The 25081-nt window shown below is 41.9% G+C and overlaps 1 protein-coding gene and 1 long non-coding RNA gene across 6 annotated transcripts in view; one reads left to right on the top strand and one right to left on the bottom strand.

Moving 5' to 3' along the window:
• Positions 1-308: 308 nt before the first annotated feature.
• Positions 309-25081, bottom strand: part of LOC132906915 (uncharacterized) — a 33535-nt gene continuing 8762 nt past the window's right edge. For 2 of the 5 annotated variants that reach the window (XM_060959548.1, XM_060959547.1), the window contains 4 exons: positions 4265-6451; positions 3814-4064; positions 3271-3687; positions 309-3178 (listed from right to left, as the gene is read on the bottom strand). In XM_060959548.1, coding sequence (XP_060815531.1) covers positions 2189-3178; positions 3271-3687; positions 3814-4064; positions 4265-6437 — 3831 coding nt within the window. In that variant the 5' untranslated portion in view covers positions 6438-6451 and the 3' untranslated portion in view covers positions 309-2188. Of the gene's footprint in view, positions 3179-3270; positions 3688-3813; positions 4065-4264; positions 6452-7139; positions 7291-7312; positions 8322-25081 lie in introns of those variants that run through there. The other 3 variants (XM_060959550.1, XM_060959549.1, XM_060959551.1) reach the window with 3 other exon arrangements.
• LOC132906979 (uncharacterized) lies at positions 11987-15660 on the top strand. The gene is made up of 2 exons (XR_009658082.1): positions 11987-14196; positions 14698-15660. It is a non-coding gene; the product is annotated as an uncharacterized LOC132906979 (long non-coding RNA).

Below are 25081 nucleotides of genomic sequence, written 5' to 3'. Positions count from 1 at the left end.
GCATGTTATCGCAATATTAAATAAGGACAAATAGGATATAATAAAGGTAGGAAGAGTATTTTTACACTGCGTTACTTGCACAGCCGGATATACCTATGCAACTAAAGTAATTAATAAGACAGGATCATGAACAATATATTGAAAAGAATAACATAAAAAATATGATTTTTCATGAACTGCTTTCAACATAATAGCGATATAATAAACAAAGGATCTTGGGGAATGGTATCGTGAATATAAAAAGACGAAATAACAAAGAACGAAACGACGCACACATAATAAGACAACACATTACACGGTAGACAAGAGACTTTTTCACAACATTTAATAAAACACTATCAACTAGGTATGCCTTTTTTTACTCAAATACTCTAAAAGTTACTTACATACGTGTAGTTTATATGTATATTTATGTCATACGGAGGTGTCACATCCCTCGCAATGTCTCAACACGTTAAATCTATGTTCCTTTTGTTTCTTCTATTTTCGATAGTGAGATTTCGTTATCACTGTACACTGACAACAAACGTAACGATTTTAGGCACCAATCAGCGACGATGAACACAGTGTAAAATATGGAAATAGAAGATCGTCAAAAGTGCTTGGGAGCTGACACATCCAATAAGTATGTATAAATTTAATACTATCGTCTTATCATTGTTTTCTTATGTGTTATATTTTAATCAATCGTGGGTATAGCGATCAACGTCCCGGGATGCTAAAGAGGTCTATGTCTGAAAATCTACAAGGTGAATAACAATGGGTGTGCAAAACAACATCCGAACGAGATAATATTTGCCATCAGACTTTGTTTACCGCAATAGTTTTTCAAAAAATGAGAAACCTCGCGCGGGTATCTTTTCTTTACTTTGTTCGTGTTAACTCTTACCTTGAAATTGCGAATATAGATAAACAACAAAATTGAGCCGTTGATCATTTGGGTTCGAGAATCCTCAATAATCGATAACTTATACATTTTCGTTAAAAAGTTTTCACATTTTGCTATCCTTCGCACAATGTGCGTGATATTAAAAAAGGACCTGCAATTTCAAGGCGCCATATGAAAGAATGAAAAAAATATATGAGCCCTTAAACTTTATATGTTCTGTAGACAGCGTGCGCTTAGTATGCCAACCAATCATGGTTCCTCTAACATTGGAAACATGTAAGTAACCGCGATGTTTCTGAATTTATTACAACACGACGGAAAATCTATTCTCTATCGTTATTTATCATCGTCTGTTGATTGAAAAACCATTCAAACTCGATCTCTTACTAACTGGCATAAAAAAGTCCCATAATTTATTTTCTTAACCTACGATCCTGGCAAACTGCATTTTCATATGCACGAGTATCACAATCGTTCACATTTCGTGGTCACACATATATATATATGTGTGTTTTGTGTGTACAATCATGCGCCTGTCTTCCTTTCTAATCAGCAATGCGAACATCTTTCGAATTCGCTATAAATACTAAGTTGTTCGCCATCGCAGCTGTCACACGGATCCGAAAAAACCTTCTTTTTTTCTGTTTTTTTTTTTACAAAGACACAAGGCCCGCAATCCTAATATTAAAGTTAAGTATTATAAACTGCAATCTAAACTGATCCCATATGTTGTTTCTTGGTCACAACCTCGTTGAATATCTTCTGCAACTTCGTTTCAAGGAGACTGTTCATGGAGATTTTCGACGAAGACCTTCCCCCGAAAATCCTTCACCGAACTGACGGCCCCGGATTCTCTTCACGTTTATTGAGAACATCGTCTTATCCATTCGATCAATTATACAATCGACAACCTTATAATAAAGGAACAAGGACAATGTCTCAAGCTTCCATCCCGGGCGGACGCACACGTATCCGCATAATTTTTCTAACGACATCCACGGGACTCATCGTAGTTAAACGCGAGTAATTTTCGAGAAGAATCTTTGTTCTATTCGAAAACCACATTAACAATTTACTTACTCGGATTTATCTAACGCATGGAAGTCTATCTGGTCAAATTGCCAGCACCTTCTTATCGAGATATTTTTTCGTTATCTTTTTTTCTTCTTTTCTTATTTTTTCGTTCGCAAAGGTTTCCAATGACGAAAGTTAAATTCTATTTTTCGTTATAAATCACTATGGGTCAAAAACGATTTGACGGATTCGCACATAGACAATTCTTCGTATCTACAGTTTAACCTAGGCGGATACAGTCTCAACCATTGACTTTTTAATAATTTCCCCAAAGTTTTCGTCACACTCTTCCGTACTTTCCGATTGTTGTTCGTTACCTTGGTTCTTTTCTACCTCGACCTTGGTTCCATTCCCGTGATAAGTACCATGAGCCGCCGGCTCCATTTCACCATAGTACGAATATCTACCAGACAAAAGTTCTGAAAATGGTTCTAGTTTACCTATTTGTTGAACCACTGTATTCATCGGCTGCACCGAATTTAAATTCGTGTATTGTGATCCGGTTGTTTCGTCCTGGGCAAAGCTAGTTTCGTAACTGGATGAGTGTTGTCCGGGATGGACCTGGCAGTTTCCCTGAATTGATCCGGCGTCTTGCCCATAAGGCGCATAGTGTGAGAACCCTGGATTTCCTGGCACCGTTTGGAATTGCGGCTGAAATTGCACCCTAGATGTAGAAGGAAGGTTAGCGTAAGGTTGATAGTCCTGATAAGTAGGCTGTTGAAAGTTTACTCCGGCACTTGTTTGGCCTGAGAACGTTTGAAAAGCTTGACTAAATTCAGGATGAAGTTTCCTTTGAGGTCCCTGCGTACCATCAACAGTGTCTTCGTTAGGATAGCAATCGTCTCTAATTGCGTAAAGATCCAGACTATCCTCTCTCGTACCAGGTACTTCTGGCTGACAATTCGTCCCGCCGTCCCTAGCGTCGTGATTTTCGTAATGAAGCGTCGTAAATCCACCACCGTTCAAGCACGATTCCGTGGTCCTATTCTCCATCACGGATCCCAAATTGATTTCTCTCAAAGGACTTCTGCCGTTTTGATTGTCGGACGCGTCGTGATCTGTACCCTCTTCTTCTCGTTGCTTTTTTTCTAACTCCAGTCGCATAAGAGTATGAATGAAATGCGTTCGCACTCGTACTGGATTGAACTCAATCCTGCCTGAACTATTCGCACAACCATCTCGGGTACATCCACAAGGAAAACCCGCTCTATCAACCTATTAACATATATCACAGTCGTATCATTTAGTTGTTTCTTAGAAAAATCTATCTGACTCTATCGTATAGTATTTAGTATAGATCTACTAACCTGGCACTTTACATTAGCTCGACTACAAGGACAACTCTCTGGATCGCAATATCCTTTGCACCCACAACCGCAATGTTCTCTGCTAGCTCTAATGTCACGGCACTCGTCCTTTTCGACAGCATCTATTCTACGTACTCCAGCCGCCCTAAGTAAAGCTCGTCTCTGCCACGTAGGTACCGGCTGCAGGAAATAATAACTATCGATATCCAGTTCTTCGTTATCGCTTTGTTCCTCGTCCGTATCATCGCTCGGATCCTCGGAGCTGGAGGCTGCTTCCGATACGCAATTTGCAGCACGCTCGGAGCGCAATTGAGCTAGTCTAGCACGATGAATTCGCCTCTGTTCAGCAGCATGCTCCGATAACGAGAACCGTTCTGCATGAGTATGCGTCGCACTCATGCCAAGGGTGCTGCCACCCTAAGAAAAATAAATCAATTTACCACGTTATATTCATACATACTATATATCATTAATACTACAACACTAATATATTCTTTGTAATATTTATGACGAAATAAAATCTGTATCGTATAAAATATATACCTGAGAAGGCACACAAGTGAAACCCTGTGCCCTGGGAAAATAATACACGGTGACAGCGTCGAATTGAATATTGCGTTTCTTTTTCATAGATTCTTCTGTATTGCTTCTCTTTGGACTAGGAGCCTCGTCCATGCAATCTATCAATCTTCGTTTTAAATTACTCTTTGGAGGGCTCCGAAAATTCGTCAATGGTGGTTGTGGTGTACCAGGTACACCCACATTCGGTACAAAACTGTCCAATTGATTCACAACTGAAAAAGAATATCGTACTTTATATTTTCCTATCATATTCTTGCATATTCAGAAATATGACTGACATATCTTTTATAACCCAATATCGCAATTATTAAAATTAATTTGTCAAAAAATTCTTTTATTTATAAAATATATTTTCTTTAATTTCAAATGGAAAAAAGAAGAAGTTACACCAAAGAACGATGCGTTTAATTACCTTTTTCTTTATCGGAGAGAATATCATCGGGTATCCTATCCAAGAAAGAAGTTTCGGAATCGCTTTCGGGAACCGGTGCAGGCCCAGGATCACCGGGTATCTCGCTTCCTAAACCAGAATCGCTTCCATCCGATCTAACTTCATCCCGCGCACCAGTGGCAAGCGCTAGGCTTTCCGCTGAATCTTCTGTAAAAGCTTCCGGCCTCTCTGGCTCCAACCTCGATATGATCTCCGGATTAATATCAACGCAGCACATGGACTCGTTCTCCTGGCACGATATTTGATCAGAAGCGGTATCATCCTCACATCCACGTACATTCGTCGTGGTTGACATTTCGGAGCTATCGGACCCGGTTTCTGTTTCCGTCTCTGTATCAATAGCTTCTGGGACATCCGTGGTAGGTTCCAACATCTCTGGTGAACTTGGTGTCGTTTCAGACGAATCCAAATTGTTCAACGGCTGTAAATCCTCCGTAGAGGGTAAAGGCAAGGAAAACACTACTTCCTCATCCTCTGCTAATTTCTCTATTACCGATGTGGCTGGCGTTTCTTCTTTTTCCGGCTCCTCTTCCGTCGCCGCTTTTACCGTTTTCGGCAATATTATCCTTTGCAAGATCACCTTGCATTTCTTCAAAGAGATAGTGGGAGTTGATTTTATCAATTTGGTCTGTTGCAGATCGGATACTACAGGAGAATCGTCCTTCTTCTCCTTATGGTCCTGTGACTCAGTCTTTTGGACACTGATCTCGCAATCTCGCCTTTCAACGGAACATACTTTCTTCGACGTATCTTTGGAATCAATCCTTACATCTACGTTGCTATCATCAGCCTTGCACGCGGTGTTCTTCTTCTGTTTCTTCTTCGAGGTGACGGTCATATATTTCGCATCTTTCTGTTCTGATGAGAAGTACTGCGACATATTAATGGGATCTATCTTAACCATTAATTGGGGTAACGAACTTTTCATCATCTGCTTGTTTAAAATCGGTGTTGTGCAAGCACTATTCGTAGGCATAGTATCGTTACACGAGCACTCCTCGACAGGCTCCTCGCACTGTTTCGGTTCCTGGCACTTGCTGAGATTCCTCTCGGGGCTGTCGCGCGACAGCGAACAACAAGAATCCTCGTCAATAAACGAGTCCGAGTATTCGAGCTTTTTACAGGGCTCTACCAGCGCCTCCTCGACGCTGCCGTTGGTACATTCACCTTCCGGCGACGTCGCTACTCCGCAGACCCTATGCTCCGGCTCGGTACAGCTTATCTCCTCGGAACCGTGATTCGTTTGAGAAGAACCGTCCACGCTTACATTCGTTGATAACCTACAACCACTCGTTAATAAATCATCGATAATCCTATTGTTCCTTGAGATACATCGACTGTTGACATCGTCGTCGAACAGGCACGAGTTCGACGACAGGGATATCTCACCCAGGGTACGCTCTCGGAGGCTCACCAACACCGGTGAGATCCTCCTCACGTCGCTTCTTAGTTGATTCGATTCATTCTCCGAAATTTCAACGCCGATCCGCTTGATCTCCGCATTGATCGGCAGAAAATCGTTGGCCGACCTTTTTCTACACAACGGCGATGAGGTGGTAAATCCTGTACCGAAACTATCATCCACTTTAGAATCGTCTGTCTGTTTCTCGGTACACTGAACCGACAACGACATCGACATCGACGTCAGCGTCGGCGTCGGCGTCGGCGTCGGCGTTAGCGTTGGCGTCGGCGTCGACGTCGAACAATCTTGTTCATCCACGGATTCGCTCGATTTCACTTCTACATCGTTACCCGCGTCTTCAGGTTGCGTCTTATCTTTCCCAAGTTTCAGACCCATATCGGAGAAGTCTAATTGACCTTGGCCGTGTGAAAAGTCGTTCGAGGTCTTGGCCGAAGCCTCACATAATTCTAGATTGTTGAACACTTGGTTATCGACGGATCGACGAGTAGCATCGTGTATTTCTTCGGTTGTAGCCATCAAAGAATCGGCATCATTGTCGCGCTTCGTTGGTCCGTTTTCCGATGTAGTTGACGACGACACTGTCGTCAACGCACCAATCGTTGGCGCTGATTCTACAGTCAATGCACCACCACTAACCGTTTCCGCTAAATCAGCCGAGGTAGAATCTTCTTGAGCTTCTAAAGGACGATCCGGAGCCGAAGGTAATTCCATCTGGAGCGTTCAATCTGCGGTAAACAAGAAACACAGAAACTCATTAAACTTATATCATGTGCGATCATTAATAGTAAACAATATTTGCAAATGTTCGAAGAAAGACCACAAATTAAGAAACGTATCTTATTCTCTGAACTCCATATTCGTTGCTGATGGATACGAGAAAGTAGATTCGACTGGATTGAGAAACGAAATTTCACAGAAATAGAGAAGATCCTTTAACGATGGACGTCACACCACCGGGATCAATTCATTGCTATATCATTCCGTGAAGCGAACTATTCTAGTCATTTCAAGGTAATCATATTTTCCGCGTTGGCTCTTTCTCTCAAAATATCATAAGCAAAAGGACGAAGAGGAAGATGGAGGGATCAATAATCCGCGCGCCGATACCGCGCACCGGTAAGCGGAGAAAGACACGACGTGACGCCAGCGAGAAAGAGGAAATAAATCAATCATAAATGTTCTCCGTGATTTTGTCGCATCGCGTATCCAGAAACGTTTGCGAATGCTACGCGGTTATCCCCAAATCCGCGTGTTCTTTAATCTGTCGATATCTTTCTTATCACGGCACCAAATATAAAAGGGACTCTGCATATAATCCTGGCCGGAGATTATTGATTCAAAGCTGGCAGGAAAAGAGGGGTGGAATGGGGAAGGAGGGGGAGGTTTCTGTCTGCCTTCGGTTACCATGCGCACCTTGTACCCCTTATATACCAGAAAACTCCGCGACTAAACTAGGTGTAGGAGGGTTCTTTTCTTCTGTTATCTCTCCCTCTTTCGTCTTTTTTTTTTTTATCTATTTATATCTGTATTTTTTTCTTAATCCTGTTCGGTTTGATTTACTTTCGTTTCTTGTATTCTATTTTTACCTTCGAGCCGCACGATCTTCTGCCCCCTCCACCAACCTCCCGCACCACTCTGTCCTTTCGCGAAAACCGAACCTCCAAACACGAGGCTCGACCTCGACAATCCGTTATCACGACAAAGCCTTTAAGTCGTTTCGCAACTCCAACTGCCTTCATTCTGCCCGCGAACTCGTCTGCCGTCCCTGAGATCCGAGCGATCGGCGTCCTCCATGGAGGACAACCGTATGGGCCTTGAGCAGGAGCAGAGCATTCAACAATGTCTGACTGCCCACGGGGCCTGCACGCAAATGGCCTTTTTCAGAGAAACGGTTTCAATCTAATCGGTGATCCTACGATAATTCTTGGAAAATTTTCGGATTCGAGAAACGTTTACTGGAAGAACGTGTCACGGCAAATCACGCAGATGGATGCTGAAGATTCGATATCGTTGCGTTGAATGGTGTCCGATAATTCGAAGCAATAATTTTTCCAGGAGCGATAGTTGCAAGAAATACGAGTAGGAGATCGTGGAACTGGATACGTGTTCTTCGAGTACGAGCACTAAAAGATATATGACGATGATCGAGGTTGGTACGAACGAGATTAAACATGGAACGTTTTAGCAGGAAGACATCGTAACTCGGTGTAATGCAACAGCACGGATCCGAAGAGCAAAAGCGGCTGTGCGAGACGAAAGAAGAGCTGAGCGGAGAAGCGGCTTTCTCGATGAGAGATTCAAAGCAAACGCGCGAGAGCAAAACAAACAGGAATAATATGTTCTCTGGTGTTGCGAAAACTAGGTGGACGTTCACGAACAGACTGACTGAATATTCCCAGGAACAAATTCGATAGAGAGAAAGAGAGAGAGAGAGAGAGCCGGCCTCCTCTCTCATTTGATGATGATGATAGTACTCGGTGGCGAGAAAGCGAGGGAAATATGCCTCTAAGTGCGGAGAGTATACTCGCAGAGAAGGAAGAAGCGAAGCGGAGGCGCGTGCGTCGCGTTCGACAGCTCGGAGCAGAGTGAGCGGAGCTGGCTCGACGCTGCGTCGATGACGATTCCGTTCGGCGCCGCTACTCGGTCACCTTCGGGACGCCTCGGTTCTCTCCTCCGCACTGGTGAAGGGTACACGCGTACTTTATACGTAGGAGTATGCGTGTTTGTGAATGTGTAATACAGTGTATGGTGCTACGAAACGCCGTGGTTCTCAACGGGCCGATCGAACGCAATTCAACTCTCCAAGCGATCAATCTTCGCCTCTATTTTCGGTCTTTTTCCCAAAATTCTACCGTGGTGGTTGTCAATGTTCGAAACATGCAGGACAATATTTATCCCTAACGGTAGTTAGAGGAAAACCTACGTGTCGACGGAACAATGGATTCAAGTGGAGAGTGATAGAGTTTTTCGAACGAGACCGCTCATTGATTACATCGGTGAAATTCCGTGGCCTTTCTAGAGTAATTCTATTTTCTGCGCACTCTTACACGCCACTGGCCGAGACACACAGCCATAGGTTACGCCTACGCGTACACACGCGTGTAAAATTAACGATCGGTATTATTAACTTTCCTAGATTAAATACATACTGCCTTTAGCCTTCTTCTTTTTTCTTTTTTTAATCTAAACGGGTAAAGAAGTGGATATCAACCATAGTTCACAATAAGAAGTGGAATAGTACAGCTACCAAGTAGGCTTTCGAATACGATCGAAGTAGTCGATCGAGTTTTTCAACGAAGTACGAGGTATATATGTTACATTCATTATGAAACGCACGAGTAAAAATTAGAAAAATAATTCACGAGAACGTGCATCGTAGACACGTTCCGATTCAACTGTTAGACCATGCAGTTATTTAAATTAACCTCGTTACACTTGCTGGCGGACAGTCGTCGATTATCGAGTATCATCGGTGAAAAGCTTGGCTACAGTTCCTTTGCATGTGTAACATTGTATGCGGCGACATTTCCGAGCCTAGCTACAGAGAACTCTAGCCCACTGTATATCTCTCTTCTAAACCTCCGATACAAAAGTCCTTGCTTATAAACAGGAAATAGGAAGATCTGACCGCGTGTAACTACGAAGAATCGCCACGTATTATCGATCCGAACGATTGACCAGCCTCCGTGAAACATCCAAGGTAATGCCCGTGTTTGTCCGAAGGACTACGATATAGCTCGTGATATAATGTCTCGACGCGTTTAGAACCACAACAACTGATCGTTTTTAAATCGCGAAATAGTCGAGATCGATTTACAAAAACGACAATCATGAAAACCACTGATATAGAAGATATATTCACGGTATACCAAACAGGTTTCCATCGTTACATAAGCGAATGTACACCAAGTGACTATATCATTCTTATCATTACCCTTGCATACGACTTTTTCCATCAGATTCGCCAAAGTGCACTCGACGATCCAGAAAACAAAGTCATGCACGAGGTTAAGTGCTTACTTATCATCGACCTGGCGTCGATTCTAATAGCGGAACGAACCGGTTCGTATACTAAAAATCTACTATTGAAACCTAATTTTACAAAGGTTAAACAGAACCCGGTTTTTTATCGTCACCTAAATATTCGCACAACCATCCGGATGTTTGAAAATTCATACGCGTAACACGATCCTCCGGTTCTTGCTTCAACGTAATGCATTTTAAAAGTGGAAAGTCCTGCATAGGTGGCGCTGGTCGCAGAATTGGCGCGGTATTGTCTACGAGTACTCCAGCTCTCTCTTTCGTGATGTCTTTCTCCTTTTTCCTCTCTTCGTGCTCTCTCCCTCGCCCTCTCTCCTTCTTTCTCCGCTTCACTTGCCTTTCTTCGTTTCTCACATTTATATTTTTCTTTCTCTTTGTCACACGCACACAGAGAGACGAGTTTCTCTCACGGATGAGGTTCAACGAACGAGAGAGCGTGGCGCTTGCGCGGGGCTGCACGACTGCCGTAATTGTCGCTACGCTGCGAAAGTAGAAGGCGTACAGCGACAACCCTGTGCTCGTCTCCTTTCAGTCTTTCTTTCTGTCTTTTCCTCCCCCGATCTCTCCTTTTTTTCTTATTCCTTCTTCTTCGTTTTTCCTTTTTTCAGCAAGAAAGTAATGGTACATTCATGCCGCGACAAAATATCAAAAAACGACCGAAAAAGATCTCCCAGCCCTACGCGGCCTAACACTCGCGTTATATGTTCTTCCTCTCGATGGCTTCCACACGAATTTTTCACCTCTGCATTAACCTACAGAAAAGGAACCCGGAGACTCAACCGGTTACCACAGTACTTCAATACTCGTCACTTTGCAGATGCCGTAATAAATGTTACGTCAAAACATTTTCTTAATGCTTTTGCTATAACTAGATTGCGAATGTTTATGCATTTGTGAAAAATTTCAAATATACAAAATATCCAAAACAAGGTACTCGTTGTAATATTTAAGATGAAACACGTCTATATTTATCTCCTTCCTAAATTATAGGACGCACAGACTGCGACGTCGTTGATATTGAATGAGATATAATGGAAATGAATCAAGCGTTGAAGGGTAAGCTAACTATATGAGGACAACCCTGATTTACTGAAAAGGTCACTCGGATAATCCTTTAATTACACGCGATCGCGAACGGCGCTATTCCAAAAAGATGAAACACGACCCGGTGTGCTTTCAATTAGGCTTCATTGAAATTTTACGTCACGTTGCGCGACGCTAAACGTTTCAACGTATCGCGACAAACGACCGAACGATTTGTTACGTAAGCACATAATTGAGCAGCGCTGAAGTTAGCCCGTGTTCGATTTCTTTTCCACCCGTGTGCTCTGTTGTCGTTTGGATTGAATATCAAGGTCGCGTTCTTGAGCCACATCGCGAAATTCTGCACGTCTCCTGAACGATGTTTACCCATCCTCATACACACTAGAGTGTGCATACGTCGCGACTCGTAAGCGTACGCGCGACGAACAGGTGCGTGGCAAACCATGAACATATGTATACGAGTTATAAAGATTGACGCTGTAATCGTAGCGCTTTCCTGATCGAGCATCTAATCTTTGTCATTTTTATTCCCGTTTCATCGTTGAAGTTTCCACTAATGACTAAATAATTCGCTTGGTACCCATAGCCTATGCACGGAGGTGCGTAAGCTGCATTGTTAATGAGATCTAGGAAGACAGTTTTGTTGGATGACCAAACAGTTTATTAAACTACGCTTTACCTATCCAACTCTATGTATACGCTGAGTCCATTTGTTTCCGTAAGGTTTTCTGACGCTTTCTATAAGCAACATCTGACTAAAGTGCAGAAGACAGAGTTCGTCCAAGTTGATTATCAGTACCCGTTCCCTTTCCTACGGTATCATATATACATGTATCTACCAAAATTTGCACTGGAGATCGGACTAGATTTTGAATTTCTGGAGACAGTCCGCTGATCCACAATTTGAGTTTCTCCCGTACAACTTGCTAAGCTATTTTCTATTTAGTTGTACTTCGTGTAATCGAGGAATAAATACACTATATCCGATCTTGTCTCTGGTACACAACACAGAATGTAGTGTCAGAAGTGGGACACCCAATTTGCGAAATCTCAATTTTACGCTGAGCGCAGGTACGTAAGTGCAATGTGACAAAGAAGGAACGTTCCCCAATCTGCCGTTTAGTCATCAAGTAGAAAATCTATAAAGTACCATACGAAATACCCAACGCTTCTTCCTTATATTTGAATTGTTTTTCTTAAGTACTTAGAATCGCGACCCTTTAGCTATTTTAAACAAAGCATCAGTTTCTTTGAAGTCGTCTGTCAGGAGTTCGATTAACTCTCTTCGCTGGAAGCCAACACGTAGAAAATTGCCTAACGTCAGTGGCCCTTGTCCGCGCGTCGGAGACGATGCAGATTTTCAGCAAGTGAAGACATTCAAAAGGGACAGTTTGATCGGGCCTTGATACGAATTTTCATGAAAAAGAACCGAAAACGTGGCTTGGCCCCGGGTACCACCGGCTTTTCTAAGCTCTACAGCGGCAAAGAACCAAGGTGGGGGCAGAACGAGGGACCGAGACGAGGCATATTAAAACGGCGTGGGGACGAGCGAAACGCGAGACCAAAGCAGTTTTACAACACCGGCAGACGCTGCGATATTGCTCCGTCGTGCTTTCTGCTTTCTGGGAAAGGTCCGAAGCTCTCTCTCTCTCTCTCCCCACTCTCTCATTTTCTCTTTCCCCTACCCTCTATTCTCTCCCCGCTACACCCCGTCACTCTTTCACCTACACGTTTGCACAACTTTGAACACGACCTACACGAACACTACCTCTTTCTACCAGTACTTCGTACACACTCTCATATCCATACCTCTATCTCTCTTTCCTTCCTTCCTCTCTTCCTCACTACCCCATTCTCATCAGTAGTATTTCTCCCTCTTTCTCTCCCCTATTCCCCTGATCTATCAACACCACCTATCCTTCTCCCTCGCAAGATACTCACACAAATTCCACGCTTTTATATCCGTGTCTCGCTCGATCTTTCAGTTACCCCCATCTAACCCTCACTCGCTTACACCCACGCCAGTCTTTACCATTTGCCTCTTTCTATAGCGAAGGCTGGTAGTATCTATCTCTATCCACATTTCGTTCTCTCTCTTCAATCGCATCTCCTGCTCTATCTCCATTTCTACCCAGCTTCGCTGGTACCGCTTTCTCATATTCTCTCTGCGCGCGCCACTATGGCGCATCACTATAGGAAGATATAGTGCGGGCCCGACTACACCGCACGCAACTATACAACGTATAGTAGTACGGCGCAACGCGGCAACGGAAGACAAGGCCGTACCACTCGCGGCGAACTGAGGATACGAAAACAGTTTTACACGACCGACGCCAATGGTCTACGTACCACCATTATGATAGCTCGACAGAGTAAATAATATCGTGGGTATTCATTAATCAAGTAAGTGAACCTTGATGCGGAACGTGACACACATCGAGCGAATTTTTCAAGGGTCGAAAATGTATTTCTTTTTCTCGTCTCCCTTCGCCGATCTATGTGTCGTGTTGCACTACTGACGCGCAACACTCGCGGGAAACGTAGCAACCAAACCACCCACTCGAGTATACCAGTTGCTAATTCGTTTTGCTCATAGCCCCCTCTTGCAAAACAGAATCACAAATCGAGGCGTATATACATATTCGTTCGCATATTTCAGAAACATAGCGAAGTAACGTATACAGCTTCTTTCTACGTGCACCAGCATAAACGGGTGCTCACGGAAATATATACCCATTGTACCATCGCGGAATCGATGTGTGCGTGAAGAGGGTTAGCATCCTACACGATTGAAGAACACGTCGTGCTACGTAGACACACGCTATGTGTCGATATGTGCGTGCCTCTTACACAACGTAAACGCTCGGTAGTGTAGGTTGCTTTGGCATAATAAGAGCGAGGGAGCGGAATATAATGCAACCTCCTGCGCTCAGTGGCCTCCCTGGAAGCTGTGGAATGTACCACCCACCCTGCCCTCCCATTCTATACAACCGAGAGAAGAGTCGTGCGGCGTTGGTCGTTGTAAACACTTCGTCGGACTATTAATACTAAAAATCTCGAATCAGTACGAGACGTTACTCTGTGATACTAACTGGAGTTTTATAGGTCGTTACACGGAGGTTAAAATTATTTTTAATAGGCTATTTTCGTCCCCTGATTCACTCTCTCTAATCTTCTAATTATGCGAATTTTCTCCTTTTCTATTTTTAGTCGGATGTACATTTGAAGATTAAAGGTGTTACGGCCGATATCAAGGGACAAAAATTAATTTTACCAATCGTGGCACGCTAATCAATCATGATTCTTCCACACTTCGTCCAAGCTCAATTCCGTCAATTACTCGAGCGAGCTATTCGCCAACGGCATCGAGAACTTCACAATAACTGTGAGTTGCACGCGCGGTCATTCATTTCGCGTCTTGTTGATAAGTGGAACTCTGATTCGTTGCACACGACAACATGCGCCACTCGTGCGGGCGCGTGCCCATATAAACTGTAACGTATCGGCCATTGTTGCGTGCTCCGGATACATTGTCTCGCGGATTGCTTCGCATCTTTGTCGATAGTCTTTTCAGCATCTAAACTTTAGTGCCATAATTTTCATCGGTAGAACGTGTCGATCGGTTTTATCTGAGAAGCAGTAACGCAACCGCACTAAAGAATATATTCGGTGAACAACGAACGACGAACCACGATGCTCGTTAACATCATCGTTCTTCGTCTAATATTCTTAATGAAAAAACCGTAAAAAAATACTCTTAAAAGTATGCACGATTAATAACGGCGAATAATCGTTACATCGCGACAAACATTCATGCGTATCCATATTTGTTACCATCAGCAAATGTGTGTATATGTATTTCTTTCTTCGTTTTCCGAGAAAAAAGAAGAAACAAGGCAGAGGAAGAGAAGGAAGAAGGGGAGGAAAAAATCTGACAAGAAGCAACACGACCACGACGATGTTAAAGGACAAGGGTGGAAAAAGAGAGGCTGGGTGGTGGTAGCGAAGAGACGAACGAACCTATGGATATTTCGCGAGGGTGCGAAAGAGATGGAGGGTGAGCTGCGGGGGTGTATATTGGGACTTGTAAATGGGGGTGGGAGGTTCCACCTCCGGCCGAATCGATCCCACCGCAGTGTAGCACTATAGCAGTCCACGTGCATACATACCATGGATTTCTCTCTCTCCCTCTCTCTCTCTCTCTCTCTCTTTCTCTTTCGCTATTTAGTTCTCCTTCTTCCCTCGTTCTCTACCCCGTTCGTTCCTTCACCCTCGTACTTTCTCTCGTATACTCTCCACACTCGTTGCACTACACCGTAACAAACCGACGCAGCTGCGCCAGTACGCGTTCGACCGAGTGCAGCCGGAACAGGATTTCTGGATGCTGAATGAAACTTTTTTTTAATGATCGTGATTAATACGTTGACACTGTTTCAACAGACACGATGCGGCGGTGGTCGTGAACTTTTACGGGTTCCGTGTGGGTGACGTTCCGCGATGTGAGATGTACAACGCCAGGTTCTGGACCAAGCACCGCTCAAGCGGATGAAACATAGCTCTGTGGACGTTGATGGATTCGCGAATCAGCATCAAAGGATACTAAATCTCTATTATCTGCTCCCGGCAAAGATGATTCCGTTCCGGGACCATCGTGAATTCCGCCTGATCGCCTCCGTATTCCAAAATTTTGTATACACCACCATATCTCACATTATTGGCAACTCATTGAAATATTCCAAATTTATGTCAGCATCTTAACTTGCACTACCGATCATAAGTATTAACACATTCCGTACAATCGAAATAATATTACCCATTAATAATAAATCCACGATAGTCATATTATAAATTTATTATTTCCTTTGTATCGTATGTGTCTTGTAATATAAAAGACTGAATAAAATTTTCTATACTATACTGTTCAAAAGCAAACAGTAGAACAATATTCAGAACGCCCCTGTTAAATTTATGTATCAATTTTTACGTTTCGAGCAGTTTGAGCTACACGATAAGTGGGACTGTCGGTTAACGCGAAAACCAAGAAATACAGGCAGAGGGTGTTATTATAAATCGATAAACGCAACGCTATGGTATATCCTCGTGCGCTGATTGGACATCCTGTACGAGGATTACTGACACGTTCATTCAATTCGTAGTACGTACTACTCGCGCTCAGCCGATGACTGCAGTCACAGAATGCGCGTATATGGGTGCTGCAAATCGAACGCGTAGGTGGGGGAGGGATGAGGATGGAGGAAAGGGAGGAGAGGAGGTGTGGGAAGATAACGGGCATGGAGTATTATTACGTGTGTCGTGGTACACAATCGACATACACATTCTGCTATGTAGAGCGCAGGCTGCACGGGTTGTACCCAACAATTTGTCGAGGGTACGGAATCGTGAAAATTTGAAAGGAACCAAGAGAGAAAGTAGCCGGATTTCGACGGTCAACAACAACCACGTTTCTTTCCCACAGAACGATTCCACGGCATAAAAAAAAACACACAGAGACTGTCCTTGTTTCTCGTTATCGAAAAAAAGCAAGGAGAGCCACGTTTCAATGCGAAAAGATGAAGTTTTTAAAAGGAGGACTGTGTCATGTTGACGACACGATTTTGATAATGAGACGACAAAGAAGTAAATCAAGGTTTATGAACACTTAATGAACGCTTAGAACACTTCATGCGATAGGGTCCCGGTGTCTTGTATAAATAAGGAGTTAATGGCCAGTTATGATTCAAGTTCACGCACAAGTGTTCCCTAATTACATTCTCACGTCCATATTTTCCTGTAAAGCCATGCTCTCGGTACGGATTATACGGAACGTTAACACGAGCTAAACACGAAGCTGGCACTATGTTAGCCGGTATAGCGGCCATACCCGTCGCTCATTGTACTCGGTTCAATAGACGAGACTATAGGTTTCTCGTACCACCGATGTATGCGTTACATATGCGTGTGTATATACATACCGGCGTGCGTGTTCACGTATCAGAGCATTAGGGCTTATATGGGACCCTTCAGTCACATTTAACTGCGATGCAATTTGCAATTTACTATATTTTAATGGAAACCTAACAGATATCGTTGTTCAAGATAACATTTTGAAACTAATAATTTTACTAACAATTCACTCAAAATTTCTTGCAAAGTTTTACAGACGGAGGCACAGAGAATTTTATTATTATATGAGAAATTAAATATCAATTTAATCAATGTACATTTTGATATCGATTGAAATGGTTTGTGAAAAAAATTATACAATTACAACTTTTCTCGTGACAAGTCCCTTTCAGCCGCTTAACAACTCTAAACTTCAATGCCAAAAACAATAACTCATAGAAAGACCTATCGTGGCCAATTCACAAAAAAAAAAAGGGGGAGGAAAAAGGGCTAAAGCAGAAACCACTGAACCATGTATCACAGACAGATATTGCAAGGTGATCGAATCATCCATCGACCGATGCACTCTGGATGCATCACCATATGCGCGTATATGAGCGTGGATCGTGGGCGGCGGACACATGCATCGTCGATTGACGTGGGCATGCAAATGCTCGACAGACTGAGACAGACCCAAGAGAAACGGCCACAGTGACCGGAAGACATGGGCAGGAAAAAACTTACTTTATTCGTTAACCTGTTCACGGAGGAGAGATTCATTCAACCTGTTACGACCGATTGTTTTGCCGCACTTGTCGGCAGACGACCGTTTTAAAGTGACTGTTGCAACGGCTTCCTCTAATTATTGCGTAATTAGTACTCATTTGTTGCACACAAAGTAGAATTTTTATCGTTTCTAACGGAAACCACACAGTGTAAAGAATCTTCATATTGTTTCTAAAGAGTTAAGTGTCAGCGTTTATCTCGCAAGATGTGGCACGGTTTGAGCGAAATTTTGCGTCACCACTGTCACCAGAAGCTCGAACCAGCTGTGCAAAGCAAGCAAAGGGACTAACTGAAGTTATTTGAAAAAGCCACAACTTTTTATAGGAAGTACAGGCCCAAGGTCTATTCTAAGGATATAAAAAGCTTTGAGGAACGGCTTGTAGTTGTTTTAAGATCGTATTCACGCAACATATTCCTGTATTCAAGTGCAGAAGATCAGCTACCTAAAAGAGAATCATGATACGGAAATAAATTTTGAAAACGTCATCATTTGAAATGTCGAAAAATTTCACGGCAATTTTTGTTTCGAGCTCTTCGATAGCGGCATGAAACAAAATTCTAACTTAACGAATATCGTTTAGTTCGAGAAAGTGGTTCATTGTAATTGGTTAACTTGAATCGCTCCGCGAGAAATGTATCGTCCAAGAAAAGTGAGCAAGGGAAATACATATTAGCAGCATTGAACGTTAAAAATAACATCGGCCATCGATCGCGATGATCTGAATATCGCTTGTTATGAAACCAACCAGGATGTTTAAGGAATAATAAAATTCGTTCGTATAATCTTTTTATTCCTTTATCATCAGACTCAGGGTGAAAGAAGAAGAAGAAGAAGGAGAAAAAGAAAAAGCAACATCCCCCGACGAAAGAGTCAGTCCATGAAATGAACTCCTGGTTAACGGGATCATACTGGCGAGGCCAGCTCAGTGTCTTTACCTCCTCGATCGCAGACGTCCCTCGTTTTCCTCCTTCCCTTCTTAAATAGACTCTGTTCTTTCTACTTATCTGTCGCAATTTGCCGTTGTCTCTGTGCCTTTTCAGACTTCCAATGATTACGAGTATCTTGGCATCGATCGTTTGGCAAATTGAGTTCCAGATGCTCGAATTAGAAAATTTAAGTTAGAAATAATTTGCTTCTTAGAATCATCTTAGTTAAGAGCTGCACTATATAGTTATTATTTAAAGTTATATCTCTCTAGTTAGTTTTGTTAATTAAAAGAGGCTCTTCCTAGCAAATCTCTATTTCTTTTCTGTGGGAAAACACGCGTAGTATAGTCGTATTTCTCGTACACAGGAATAACTATTTTCCATATCCACTTGTTCGTCACTGCTTTACCCGTGTCGATCGCCCCTCGAGGGTCTTCTTCAGGGTTGAAGCCGCTTGCAAGATTTCCGATATCCGTCAGGCTTACATAAAATCGAACAAAACAGCCGGGGAAAGACGTCAAGCTTCTGTTATTCGATAAAAACTTCATCTTCGTCTGAAATATGCGACCGCCTTCTTGCTTAATTAGATTGCCATTCGAACTGGACCATCGCCACTAGCTTGTCTCTATTTTATTTATATTAAGTACAATACACTCGCTAGGCAATAGTATTAGTGAATAGATCACCGACTGTATTAGTGTGGATCTCCTTAATTTATTTATCTTAGGTTTGCCTATTGGAGTTTAATCTTGCATCAAATATAAGATTATTAACAACACTGTGAGAAGATGTACTACAATAGCTCACGAGGATATTGCAATGAAACTAATAACGTCTAACACAAAGATGAACGGCACGAAATTATTGAACCTAATACTTGGTTTCTTCTAAATAATATGGTCCTTTTGTGAGTTCTCATGGATGTTTACAGTGTACAGAAAAAAAGAATTCATTCTTCCGTCGCTTGAAATAATTATTTCAATTTTTCTTTTAATATTCAATATTTTCATTCACGGGTAAACACGATACGATGATAGAAAATATGCAAGGAGCTTTCTGTAGAATAAGATAAATGTTCTAGAATATTCTCCTCGAGCCATGTCTCGTACCATTTTGTCGAAGAATTTTCCAAGGAACTGCAATTTTCATCTTCAATAGGAGGCTGCGTTTGAAGTATGGAACGTAAATACATTGGTCGATATCAGAGAGAAGTTCGTTAAGTCCACCCCTGATTTATATCAGTACTTAAGAGAACACTCCCAACCCGTAGACCAACCCCTAATGAAAGTTGTTCCCCTGTTGTATATACACAGTTACACGAAGAAAATTTTCGACTGTCGTGATTCGCGGGATCGATAAGCGTCAAGTGTAGCGGATCGATCGCTAAGTAAATTACCTACTTGCAAATTTAGCAACACTGCCCAGTTCTAATCCCGTGATTCGATTGCTACAAGTATTCAATATAGTTTGCTCGATTCTGTTTGCCAAAAATGATCTTTCCTTTGGAAAAATGTAAAATTTGCATTTTTCTTGATACAAGAAAGTTGTTCGCGAAAGTTTCTATTTCGAGAAAGTTGTTCAGGAGCTTGAGAAAGTTTAACAAGAGAACTGCGATTAAAAGGAGGATTAAATTATTCAGAGACTCGATCCATTAACTTCATTTTCTGAATGTTTCTTAATTTTATGTGTGATTAATTTCTAATTCTGAAGCAGGTGCATAAGAGATAAATATACAATAATCGCCTTTCAGACTCGACAAAAATCAATGATAGTGTTAAAGGTAGTTACGTGCTTTTAATAATTGCAGAAACAAAAGATGTAAGTTTCGTCATATCGATAGATGTGATAGTTGAAGCGTTAAATTGGTCCGTAGAAAGAATAGAGACCACAGAGAATCAACGGTCATAAAATACAACGTGTTCCAAACATCTAACTCGAGGTAACATTTATACCGTCTTATTTTAAACTTTCTTCTCTGCCCAATTCGCACTGCCAATTTGCCACAATCGACCCCACGATATAGCAAAAACACAAGCATCTTACTTACAGTAAAGATATCGTTAGACATCTAGGACTGCTTTCCCCGTACCTCACTTCGGAATTGCGGCATCCTATACAGATCGTCCCAGATTCTGGAATCGTCCGGTATACTTCAAAACTCTGCTATTTTCCAAGCGAAAACGCTGCCTCTGAAACGCATCCACGATCGATCGACCTACGTTTCATCGAGCGATCGCAAGATGGGCGTAGGACCATCTCTTCATGGACCAGAATAGCGTCGGGTCTGACGTCATGTAGAATGTAGACGTAGTAGGACCAACGACACACGGCCTGGATGACGAAGAATGAAAATATCGTGGCTTCTCGTCAAGCTCGCGTTACACACGCTACATGCACATGCATATGTCGACGCGCGCGCATTCACAATTCGTGCAACGCACGCGCATACATGTACATGTATAGGGTGGTTAGCAAGATACTGATTAATAATAAAACGTAATAATTTTAAGATAAGAAGAGATTGCTTCATTTTGATACCTATACAAAAAGCATGATTCATTGTGTCCAATATTCGTAAGCCTCGTTTACATCAATTCAAATAATATGAAACTCCTTCAGCAAAAGACCTGCTGGTCTCTTGATTGGAAAGATTCTTTCAAGTTTCTATTCCAACTCTCGTTTAATCCTGTTACTTCAAGAAGAAAAGCTCTTAATTGTACTGAATATTACAATATAGTTTGATTCGTTGTGATTCGTCTTCTACGTGATTTTAGATTGAAATTTATAACGATTAAAATCAGGCAATATCTTGCCGAGCACCCAGTAGGTTCGTGTCGTTGCAACTCGTTAGCGTCGCGACGTGCGAGCGTGAGGTATTCGTAATGTTTCACGAGAATGACGTCATTCTCACGAGGCACGCGCACTGGATGCACATTCTCCGAGCAAAAACCCCGCGGATTCGCCGCCAAAACAAACCAGATGAACCTTCGCGGTTTGCCAGCTCCCCCATTGTTTGCCGCGTTGCTTAATATACTCTTTTTTTATGCAGAACAAGGATCACGCATTAACCGAGATACAGGTTTCAAAGATTACGTTCTGAACGTTGCATCAACTTAATATACATTAGGTGACAACCGATCGCATTTATATCAACTATTATATATCAACAATTATGGTTCGATTTTTATATCAAGTATGTACATAAATCACTATGAGCGTCGTACAGATCGAAAATAAGCCGGGACAATGTAGGGCATACTTTGTTCGGTACAGTCATTGGAAAGTGTATTTCTCTTAGAAAACTTTCGTAGAATATCCGCACCGGCCCCGAATTTACTGCAGATAGAGTTGGGAAAGTAATTTCTACGCAATAAAACGCTACAAGTGGATCCGGCCGTAACTTTTCCGCCGCCATGGAAGGCCACCACCTGGGTGGGTTCCGATCGTTGGATAATTCGCGATAAAAGGGGAAATCTAATTAAACTTCGTCCCCGATACCGATAATACCGGTCATCTCCGATGTCGTTGTCAATCGGCGAAAATGCAATTTGATCTAGATGAGCGAGAAAAAAATGCACTAAAAAAAAAGTGATCGAACCACTTTGGTGATCAAAGGAGAAAACAGGCCTGACCCAGTTTTCGCGATTGCGGTTACCTCCGTATGAAGGAACTTGCAATAACTCGTCCTTCTGCCGTCTCCTGCAATCTTAAATCCACTGACTTTCCCATGTCCCTTCTTTTCTTCCCCCTTTGCGATCACCTTCTTACGCGTACCACGTGCACCAACGATAAAAACGTGCAACCAAGTGTATGGAATCGTGTGCTTGATCAAAAATAGACGTGGCATGAGGAGAATTAATGACAATACAATTAGCGACGGTGCTGGAATCTTAGGATGGAAAGGCACTTTTTTCATTTAAAAGACATTAGTCTTTAACCGTTGATGATAAATTAAAGATTTTTTGTGAATAGCATTGTATGGAACTTTGAAATTACTTTATCATAAAATAAAAGAAAATGCGAACGTCCTGGTGGTCTTTACACGGAGATATTTCTTGAAAATACGATTAGTTGTCATTCTGAGATCAATAAATAGAGAATCTATAACGTGCAGATAGCACTTATAAGTGTGATATTTCAACAGCGGAAACTCGATAATGGTTACATTCCAACGTTAATTCGAGGATTTAATTACGTCGATTTTTCTAGGTGGAAATTAAATTATTAATAGCTAATTAAACGATGAACGATAGGTTTTTGCCGGACGTGAAAGTATCTTAGACGACCGGTAAGGTAGAATGCAAGTAGAACGAACGCACGAGCGCGGCCTGTTGCAAAATCATCCTGAGATTGCTAGGTCCGACTGGCTGGCCGAGCACTGCAAGAGTTTCACAACGGCCATTGTTAGATAGAACGATGTCGAAACCGCATCAATTTTAGAGGAAACGGGGACGAAATGGAAGACAACAGTTCCGAGATAACCTCACCTGCGTCTCGCTGTATTGACCTTCGAAACGGCCTTCATAAAATTTGTAAATATCTTCAGAGTTAACAAAACGGTGGCTCGATATTTGTTGCCGTTTTTTAACATTTTTCGCTTGTTCCTTGTTATGTTCGTAAAAGTCTTACAGTGTCGTCTGTAAATATTGTAGTATGAGCACTCTAATGTAGATATTTTATATGTTCTTATATATTACGTACATAATATACGTTTTAACATATTTAAGTTTCTAATGAATACATAAACATCCGCAGTCTATTAATTGGAAGTAATAAGAATAATTGGAAGTAACATTTACTAAAACATAACAATAATTTACCATTTATTAATTTGAAGTGGTATGAGAAAAAGCCCAAAGTCACTAAACCACAAGTAGTATGGTCCAGCGTATACTCAGACAAAACTACAAAGTATAATTTAGTCACTTGTAAATTGAGACGAGTATCAAAACAGACGATATCGTGGCAGGATAACATAAAACAGAAGACAAGTCCACCCTCTGTGGTAAGTGTCCTCCAGCGTTAAATTCATTGCCTCTCATAACATTCGAATTCATGAAGTGAAACACGATAACGGATTTCCATATAGACTGGCGACGCGTACGAGCATTGTGTCGCACGAAGGACAAAGCGAAGGGTGGAAACTAAAAACGGATCTATACGTTCCATCGGAATGGGACGCCAATAGAAACTTCGACTAAGAACTTACGAAAACTTTGCTGCCGTTCTTCGTGTCCGTGCACTTACCAGTGTAAGCTGGATCAAAAGAACCGGTGGACGACTTTATGCAATCTTTTCGATAGCATTCGTTCCGGATATTTTGATTGTACGTTAAGTCTTTGACTCTACAACTTCAATCCACTTGGGACTTTGTAAATTGTTTCGTAGATATTGCACGAGCGTTTCCTTTATAGAATTTATACGGATTAAAAATTGCTGAAGTCAGTTGGTATAGTTATGAGATAAATTCGAAGGTTTTATTACGTTAGAATTTCTTGTTATTTAGATTATATTTTGCATTTCTACAACAAGTCAGTCTTTACGATAAATATAGCCATGCATGCTATTATGTAAACTCCGTCTCCACCTACTCTCGATCAAGTCAAATCGGCTCCACCTTACCAATCATGTTCTTCCTACTGCATTTTACCATTTCAGAATCGAGGAACGTGTCATACGTTAAAATACGCAATTTTTAATAACGAGTACAATTTAAGTCAATTGGTTGTCATAATATTATGTCATTGGTTTGTTGCGTAATATCATAGATTTCTCAATCATCTGTAATAGGCTTGTATCTTAAGATTTAACAAGTTTCTCAACCATATAAGTATGTCAGGTTATCATTTGAGTTAGGGGCGTATAGTGAATCTTCACGGGAATTGGCCATAGTTGTTATGTATTATCGATGATAGTTATTATCGATACAAACGTGATTAATACAGAGTTTAACAAGTAATAGCGGCGATTGAATGATCGAGATGTCGATGACAAGGAATTTAGGTTCGATAACGAATCCACGGTCAACGAGATGACGAATGCGATGTGATACACGATTCTGGTGTGACTCAACGTACTTGTCCCCGGTATAGGTAGAACTTATGGGACCCTCGGTACAAGTGGAATTGCCCTCATATACTCCTCTCCGTACCTCTCTGTACCCTTCGGGTCAGTCTTTGTTTTCAAGGAGAGCTGTTTACTTAATCCATATCTCTGTTAGGTATACGTCCCTCCCGTGACCGTGGCTACGTTCAACAACCCGTTATATTACTTTAAGCCCAAGCCTATTGTCATAACTCACGCACACATAATCAGATTAAATCATAAATAACTACTTCTAAGTTTTATTATTCAAGTACCGCTAAATTCCAATACAAAAATTCCAAACGAAAGGCCCCGATGTCCTTTCATTTCCGACAAGTATATTAAGATACTCTCTTCTAGCAGTCAAATAGCCATCGAAATTAAAATTCAACAAAACTGGATTTATCGTGCTTTACCGTATGGTTCTTGATTATAAATCAAAAATACACGATGTTCTTGGAAATAAAAACTTCTAAATCGGCCATTGTCACAGTATTATCCCTTTCTCTCAATGTTTACCTCGAGGTGTACGGAAACCTATAATTCGTGTTGGATGGAAGAGCGCCAGAAACGACTGGATAGAGTAGAAA

Source organism: Bombus pascuorum, chromosome 5, assembly GCF_905332965.1.
Source record: "Bombus pascuorum chromosome 5, iyBomPasc1.1, whole genome shotgun sequence".
In the NCBI taxonomy this organism is placed as follows: Eukaryota; Metazoa; Arthropoda; class Insecta; order Hymenoptera; family Apidae; genus Bombus; species Bombus pascuorum.
The sequence above is the reverse complement of the archived record's forward strand: the minus strand, read 5'-3'. Positions and strand labels throughout refer to the sequence as shown.